General features: G+C 33.2%; 2 protein-coding genes across 3 annotated transcripts; both read left to right on the top strand.

Annotated features, from left to right (window-relative positions):
* The first annotated feature begins 2,389 nt into the window (after window positions 1-2,389).
* Window positions 2,390-4,086, top strand: LOC104881806 (uncharacterized). The gene is made up of 7 exons (XM_010663083.3): window positions 2,390-2,529; window positions 2,665-2,766; window positions 2,898-2,958; window positions 3,061-3,199; window positions 3,292-3,347; window positions 3,520-3,649; window positions 3,741-4,086. Exons 3-7 carry the CDS (start codon window positions 2,942-2,944, stop codon window positions 3,828-3,830), a joined length of 432 nt encoding a protein of 143 aa, XP_010661385.1. The 5' UTR covers window positions 2,390-2,529; window positions 2,665-2,766; window positions 2,898-2,941; the 3' UTR covers window positions 3,831-4,086.
* Window positions 4,087-4,851: 765 nt separating this feature from the next.
* Window positions 4,852-6,222, top strand: LOC109124008 (uncharacterized). 2 transcript variants are annotated; one of them, XM_019225498.2, is made up of 5 exons: window positions 4,852-4,969; window positions 5,100-5,201; window positions 5,453-5,508; window positions 5,690-5,822; window positions 5,901-6,219. In XM_019225498.2, the coding sequence occupies exons 1-5, from the start codon at window positions 4,964-4,966 to the stop codon at window positions 5,988-5,990; spliced, it is 387 nt and encodes a 128-aa protein (XP_019081043.1). In that variant the 5' UTR covers window positions 4,852-4,963; the 3' UTR covers window positions 5,991-6,219. The 2 variants fall into 2 exon arrangements, with proteins under 2 accessions (XP_019081043.1, XP_059599201.1); XM_059743218.1 differs by having other exon boundaries at window positions 5,690-6,222.
* The last annotated feature ends 1,830 nt before the right edge of the window (window positions 6,223-8,052 follow it).

Here is an 8,052-nt window from a genome sequence, read left to right as displayed (position 1 = left end):
TCTTCGTATTTTTAGCTTAGATTAGTGCAGATTTCCATTTCCTTCTGTTGTAATCTTTTGGATGTTTTCCTCTACATTTGAACTCCAATTATGGAGACAATGACTTTTTACTTGTTTATTAAGTTATGTTGTGCCATGAAGATGACTTTTTGATGGGTGAACTCCCATGGTAACCAAACTATTGGTGTTTAATGTATGAATTATACCTTTTGATATATTTTAGTTAGGGATGACAATGGTGTGAGTTTTCTTGGGTACCCAACCTTTCACGATCCTAATAGAATGAGTTTGAAAAAAGGATAAATAAGGGGTGAGTTTGGATTTTTTTTTTTTAAAACCAAGATAGTATTGCCTTTTTTGTGATTTATATTTATTTTAAATATAATTAAATTTTTTATAAATTAAAAATTGAAAAAAAAATTAAGAAACTAAATGGGTGGGGAAGGTGGGTGTAAGAATTTCCCACACCCACCTTGCCCTAGTTGTTTATTTATTTATTTTTAGGATGGGGATAAGAATATTTTTAAATAATCAAGATGGGATTGGGATAAGGGTGTCTCATTCAAAACTTGCCTTGTTACCATCCCTATTTTTAGTTCTCTTGTCTTTCAATCCATTTTTCGGTTATAGAAAACTTATGACACACTTTTAATGTTTGGATTTTATGTCTTTTCCCTTGATTTTTTAATTATAGGGTTTGAGTAAGGATTTGTTGGGATTAAGTTTCTAAAAGTAAGATATGATGTAATAAAATTAGACTTAATTATCATCTTGCTATTCTTTTGATGTATTGACATTGATTTGAGCATTCATCCCATATATTTTACATTGTACATGATTTGAGTGCATTAGGAGTTGCAAAAAGGATATAAGTCACGGGGTCCTTGTAAGTAGATAAGTTGTACATAGTTGGTTCATAAATTTGGGCAATCCAGTAGAGACTGTAGTGTACCACCTTCTAATTGGGTTAGATGACTTGTCTTGGCCGTTGGGATGAGTTTCTCATGGTGAGTGCACTAATGTATGTAATGCACATTGGACAAGACATGTAGTGAATTATGATTTAAGACTATCAATTGTCATGATTCACTAAGTTACTATACTACATGAATTCTCAACCTTGAGAGGATATGGAGTTTGTACCAAAATCCATAGGAGGCTTTGACTTATGGGTGAGACCTTAAAGTTATCATATATCTCTATGGATTGAGTCACTATTGATGGAGGCTGGTGGCAATAAGCATTCTTAATAAAGGCACCATGATATCTTATGAGATTGAGATAATATGCCCCATTAGGTGATCCAAAGGATATGTGATTATGAAATCGATGATTATAGTAATTCTTTTAGTGGAATTTGACATATGTTTCTTAGAGTTAGAATATGTCAGTTAATTAAATAATAAGTAAGATATATAATTTAAGGATTTGAGAGGTAATCTTGATAGGTGATAATACTAGCTTATTAGATTATGAACACTGGTTCATGGGAAGTCTGCATGTAGTGGATGGTAGGTCACAGATCTAAGTTTTGTTTGGGCCAATGCATTCATCTTCAAATTATTATGAAAGATATTTATTACAATATAACAAAATAAAAGACTATTTAGAGTTGAATGCCAATTATGAAATAGTGGTTCCTTGATTGACAATGCTAAATTAATTAACTTTGTTATACAATTAGAAGTGGCTTTATATGGAGATTGAACACTTTCCCCCATTGGAGGGAATTTGAAGGCTTTTTACAAACTTCTTGCTTCATGGGTTTGGTGTTGCCTAACTACAAAGGCTTTTTACTCGAGATGGCCGACCTTGAGGTTTGGTGGCTAGAGGGTAGTGCTTTGGGATGGTTTGCTTTTTGTTCGCCTTAGGAACTATGAAAATGAGAAATATTTTCTAGGAAAAAACTTAGTTACTAAATTGGGACCACTGCACTTTGTATGTGGACTGTTAATAATATATGGTTAAACAAATGAGACTTGAGTATAAAAAGACGAGACCAAGATACAAAGAAATGAGGCTAAGGTACAAAGTGATGCAACCCCATATATATATTGTGAGGCATGAGACTCAAGTTATACATGTGATAACTAGTCTATTGGTAGTGCCTTTTTTGCATCTACTAAAAAATTATCCTTCAATGCTGCACTAGGACCCTAATTTCTAAGAGATTCTAGATTACTTTGTAACAAGGGAGATAGACAAGGGTTAAAATTTTAATTTACATTTTTTGATGTTTGAATTACACATTATGTCAAAATATTCTTTTATTGAATTATTTTATATATAATAAAAACATGTGGTGGCAAAGTGGTAATATGAAGGTTGTTGAGTGTAATGACAATCTTGCATAACTGTTTAGAGTATATAAGCATCACTCTTCCTCTTCCACATTCACAACTGTCTCTCTTTGGAACCAATTAACAAACTCCCGCTTTCTCTCACTTTCCCAAGAAAATTCAATCATATACTTTGGAAGTTGTTGATTTCACATTCAACAATTTCTTGGTCTTTTTGGTCATCAATCCGGTAAAATTCTCTGAACTCCTCTCTTCCTTTTTCTCTGGAGATCCATTTCGAGTAGTTCATTTGCTTTGTTTCTTGTTGAAGAATCATATATGTTTCTCTATCACTTTCTCTCACCTTCGAACTTACTTTCTCCAGAAAATTAAATTCAAGTTTGCTAGCTTTCAAGAATCTGATAACTTGGGTGTTGTTGATTTCACATTCAGCAATTTCTTCTCAGTGTTGTTCATCAGCGATCAGGTACAGATTCTTTAATCCTTTGTTTCTTTTTCTTGATATCCTCGTCAAGTACAATTTCTTTCTCAGTTTCTTGGTCAAGAATCTGAAACTCAAATTCACTTGGAAGTTGTTAATTTCTGTTTTCTGATCAGATTCCCTTTTCACTTGGAAGCTGTTTCTTTCAAATTAATCCAACATGTATGCTAATTTCTGGTACATTCCCTGATTGAATCCTCTTCATCTCAATTCTCATCTTCTTTATAAATTTTTTGTTCTTTCTGATCTTGAACTTAATTATAAATGCATGGGGTCAAGGAAAGTGATAGTTCCGAAAACATCAAGACCAACCACATCCACACCGGACCCAACTCCAGCACAGGATCCCAACCCAACTCCAACATGGCTCAGCTGTCATTACTGCTCTCGGTTCTTTATTAGCAACCTAAATGTTCGAGTATGTCTCTCTCCATATATCAGAAATTAATTGGAGCATTTTATGTTTTACATTTTTCTTTTATGTTTCTTTGATGAATGTTCTCCTTGTAGGGTGTTGTTGTACAAGCCAGGGAACCCAATACTAGCTACTATGTGGCTGATTACATGTATGTTTTTCATTTATTATTACACTTGCTAGTAGGTTTTTCAATGTGCTTGGTTGAGGATAAAGAAAAAGATCGACTCTTATTAATTTGAATTGTTACAGATAGAGTAGCTTTATTTTTGTGGATTTTAATCACAACATAAGGCTCGGTTTGTGTTTGTTCATGGATGCAGTACTAACACTTACCGTCCAGACGATGGATTAATAATTTCTGAATGGATTACAGCTGAAAATGGGGAGAATAATTTGGCCTTGACCCGTATCTACTGTGACAGATGCAGACTACCTGCTGGGTGGAAAGTCGTAAGAAATTAATTTGGCCTTGTTGCTGTGAATTTTCTGTTTTATATGTTGGCAAGCTCTAATCTCAAGCTCAATATCTCGTCACATGCAGCTTCAGCGGAGCCAAACTCACCCTATTGTCGATATAGGCCATGTTTTGCTGCCAGTTACTCCTCCTGCTGCTTCTCCTTCTCAGCCATAATGGCTCAAGGACGTGGCTAATGGCTGATGGCTCTCCATATATACAGTGGATGTGGCTCGTGGCTGATGGCTCTCCATATATAGTCTCTGTTACTTAAGAATCTCAATACAGTAGTTATCCAATGCAATGTACTTGTGATGTAATACCAATTGCTAGCTAGTACCAGCTCTGTTTTCAGAAGCTTTCATGTTGGGTTGAATAAATTCATGAGAATTCTATGTCGTAATGTGTAAATGACTTCTTTTTCTTCATGGTATCCAAGTTGCAATGCCCAAAAGAAAATGGTTGAAAATTTTTTGAGCTCTTCCATTACTACCATTTACTCTTATGGTGGTAAAGAATACCAAAGCTACAGACATTGCTTTTGCCAAATGTCGTCATTGACACATTTTATTCTATTTCATGTTTGAATCACAAGATTTGATATATTATAGAAGATAAGGTTAAGTATAAATGACATATTTTCTATTTTGAAACGTTTAAATTATCTTTTAATGACATATTATAGAGAGAGAATCGTAATTTCCAAGAGAGTGTAAATTATTTTCACAAACCTAACTTGTCCAAATTCATAACTCAATGAAAGGATCATAGAATATTTAATGGAATTGGTATGAGGGCATATATTTTTTTCTTATTGTACTTGATGGATATTTTAATAAATTATTATGACACATCCTTAAAATAGAAAAATATAAAAATTATAAAATATCTTATGTCTTATAAAATCTAATATAACAAAATATTTGATCAGTGTTACAAAAGAAAAATAATATTAAGGTAATTTAAAATATTATTCACCATCCAACCAAGGGGTTAAAATTTTAATTTACATTCTTTGAGGTTTGAATTACACATTATGTCTAAATAATATTATTTTATTAATTTATTTTAAATATAATAAAAACATGTTATGGCAAGGTGGCAATATGAAGGTTGTTGAGTGCAATGTCAATCTTCCATAACTGTCTAATGTATATAATCATCACTAATCCTCTTTCACATTCATAACCACCTCTCTTCAAACCAATTAACAAACTCTCGCTTTCTCTCACTTTCCCAAGAAAATTCAATCTTATACTTTGGAAGTTGTTGATTTCACATTCAACAATTTGTTGGTCTTTTTGGTCATCATGCTGGTAAAATTCTCTTAACTCCTTTCTTCTTTCTTTCTTTATCTGGACATCCATTTCAAGTAGTTCATTTGCTTTGTTTCATATTGAAGAATCATAACTGTTTCTCTATCACTTTCGGTCTCAATTTCTCCAGAAAATTAAATTCAAGTTTGCTAGCTTTCAAGAATCTGATAACTTGGATGTTGTTGATTTCACATTCAGCAATTTCTTCTCAGTGTTGTTCATCAGCGATCAGGTACAGATTCTTTAATCCTTTGTTACTTTTTCTTGATATCCTTATCAAGTACATTTTCTCTCTCAGTTTCTTGGTCAAGAATCTGAAACTGAATTTCAATCGGAAGTTGTTAATTTCTTTTTTCTGATCAGATTCCCTTTTCACTGGGAAGTTGTTGCTTTCAAATTAATCCAACATGTCTGCTCGTTTATGGTGTATTTTATGTTTCACATTTTTCTTTTATGTTTCTTTGATGAATGTTCTCCTTGTAGGGTGTTGTTGTACAAGCCAGGGATCCCAGTGCTAGCTACCATGTGGCTGAGGACGTGTATGTTTTTCATTAATTATTATTATTTCCAGACACTTGCTAGTAGGTTTCTCAATGTGATTGGCTGAGAATTAAGAAAAGATTCTTATTAATTTGAATTGTTACAGATAGAGTAGGTTTATTTTTGTGTATTTTGATCATAATACTAAGTCTAGGTTTGTTATTTTGTTCATGGATGCAGTGCCAATATATTCCATCTAGACGATGTGGTACATCTAGGTTATAAAAGGATTAGAGCTGAGAATCAGGAGACTGATTTGACTTTGGCCCGAGTCTATTGTTGTACATGCAGACTACCTGCTGGCTGGAAAGTTGTAAGAAATGAATGCCATTCCCTTGTTGCTGTGGATTTTCAGTTTTATCTCACATGCAGCTCAATATCTCACATGCAGCTTCAGCGGAGCGAAAGCCACCCTATTGTCCATGTAGACGACTTTTTGCTGTATGTTCCTCCTCCTCCTCTTCCTCCTTCTGAGTCATAATGGTCTATTGACATGGCTCATGGCTCATGTCTCTCTGTTACTAAGAATCTCAATGCAGTTATCCAATGTAAAAACTTTAGGAATACCTAGGATGAGATGAGAAGTTTTGTTGCTGTCATGGCATCTTTATAATGTCTTGGGTATTTTGATAGTTTGTAATATTTCAAATACTCCTTGTAGCTACTTTTGGACTTGGTTAATACTCCACTGTAGTCAAGTTTAGGTGAATATTCTGATTGAAACTTCGCAATAATATTGAAGCATACCATTGAAATTTACCATCATTTTTCATACACAAAATTCATTGTTTAATTCCACTTGATAATTTCGAATGAATAATTTTTTTTAACTCCTTTTGCGCTAACTATTTATCTCTCTCTAAAGATTCTTTAATCTTATACGTCAACTAAGGCAAACTTTTTTCCCAAATCACTTCTATATTTAAAAAAAATATTAACTGTTCATCAATTTCATACTTTGGATGTTTATGACATCCATGGTGTAATTACAATAGTATAATAATAATTATACAGTGCACAATACCTTATTGGAGAATTTAAGTAAATAATTAGGGTTTGTTTGTCAACTATTTTCCCCAAAGTAGTTTTCTATTTTTGAGAACTACGAAAAAGAAAACGAGAAAATTATATTTGATAACCATTAATATTTCAAAAATATTATCAAAATACACTATTAAACCCTTAATCTATATAAATCTTAAATGGGAAACAAATCAAATGAACTTCAAATACATCTCTACAGAAAAAGAAAAAAAATAGAGGAATGAGAATTTGACCGGATTGATGACCAAAAAGACCAAGAATTCGTTGAATGTGAAATCAACAACTTCCAAATTATAAGGTTTTCTCAGATTGATGAAAGCTAGCAAGTTAAATTTTCTTGGGAAAGAGAGAGAAAATGAGAGTTTGTTATTGATTTGAAAGAGAGATGGTTGTAAGTGATGATTATATACCCTAAACAGTTATGCGAGATTGTCATTTAATAAGAGCAAAGTTTTAAATGAGAAAGGATGTCCTTTTATGTTCAAATTTCCAAACATCATCATGATGTATTTAATAAAACTTTTGAAATATTATGATTTTTTTTTTTAAAAGAAGGTAAATATTTAGTATCAGACAAATTAATTCAAAAGGTTTGGTAATTCTAATTCTTGACTTCCAAACACATCCTACACTCGTCCCCTTCAATAAGAGCAAAGTTTTAAATGAGAAAGGTAAAAAATCTCCTTGGATTATTCTACTAGCCTTATTTAATAATAATTAGACTAAAATTAAGGATGACATGATTGGTAAGTAACCCATAACAGCCTCCTCAAATTAAGGATTATTCTCACCCGGAATCTTTTATATCGAAGTTGGAATCTGCAAACCTTTCTTTTCTTAATTTGTCTGAATGATACAGTGGGATCCATCAAGAAGAGTAGCTGGTAATCTTTGATGTTCCAAGTTCACATGGCGCTTCCACCAGAAACTGCACGTATGCTTAATGCACTCGAAGCCTTTCTGGATGCCCCACCACTTCCTTGCGACTTCCGCTGTATCCGTTGCCATAATCACGTTGCTTTTGACTATAATTTGATTCAGGTAGTGTTTCTTTTCTGTTATATACATGACTTGTGATTTGTGATTTTAGTTAAGATTTGATGCTTTGCTGTTCTTGTAGGATCTTTATCCATTTTCCATGGCTAAGCTCCTCTTTGATCCCGACGTGTAAGGTTCCCATGCTATCAGAATTAACTGTTGTTGACTGTTTTAATTATATGATTTCTGATGTTCCAAGTGTGCAGTACTGGTGTGATGCATGGAGAATACAGTCATCCTATTCGTGGTCTATATGTTGGTGAACATCCTGAAGGGAGTCATGTGGATGCGGTTTCTGTCTACTGTAGTTCATGTGGAAGCTGGCTTGGGTGGAGAATAGTAAGGATTTACATATTTCACAAATTAATTCATTTTCTATATCTTAATTGATATTAAGACTGATAATGATGACACATATGTTACAGATTCGGCAGTACGCTGACCATCACCCTGTAATCCGT

This window comes from Vitis vinifera, chromosome 15, assembly GCF_030704535.1.
Source record: "Vitis vinifera cultivar Pinot Noir 40024 chromosome 15, ASM3070453v1".
NCBI classification, from domain to species: domain Eukaryota; kingdom Viridiplantae; phylum Streptophyta; class Magnoliopsida; order Vitales; family Vitaceae; genus Vitis; species Vitis vinifera.
Note: the sequence above shows the minus strand (reverse complement) of the source record. Positions and strands in the feature narration are given on the sequence as shown.

Coding starts and splice junctions, on each gene's coding strand:
- LOC104881806 (XM_010663083.3), top strand. Junction 3,200..3,291: donor TTAGCAACCTAAATGTTCGA/GTATGTCTCTCT, acceptor TTCTCCTTGTAG/GGTGTTGTTGTACAAGCCAG. Junction 3,348..3,519: donor TACTATGTGGCTGATTACAT/GTATGTTTTTCA, acceptor TCATGGATGCAG/TACTAACACTTACCGTCCAG.
- LOC109124008 (XM_059743218.1), top strand. Junction 5,202..5,452: donor TGTTGTTCATCAGCGATCAG/GTACAGATTCTT, acceptor TTCTCCTTGTAG/GGTGTTGTTGTACAAGCCAG. Junction 5,509..5,689: donor TACCATGTGGCTGAGGACGT/GTATGTTTTTCA, acceptor TCATGGATGCAG/TGCCAATATATTCCATCTAG.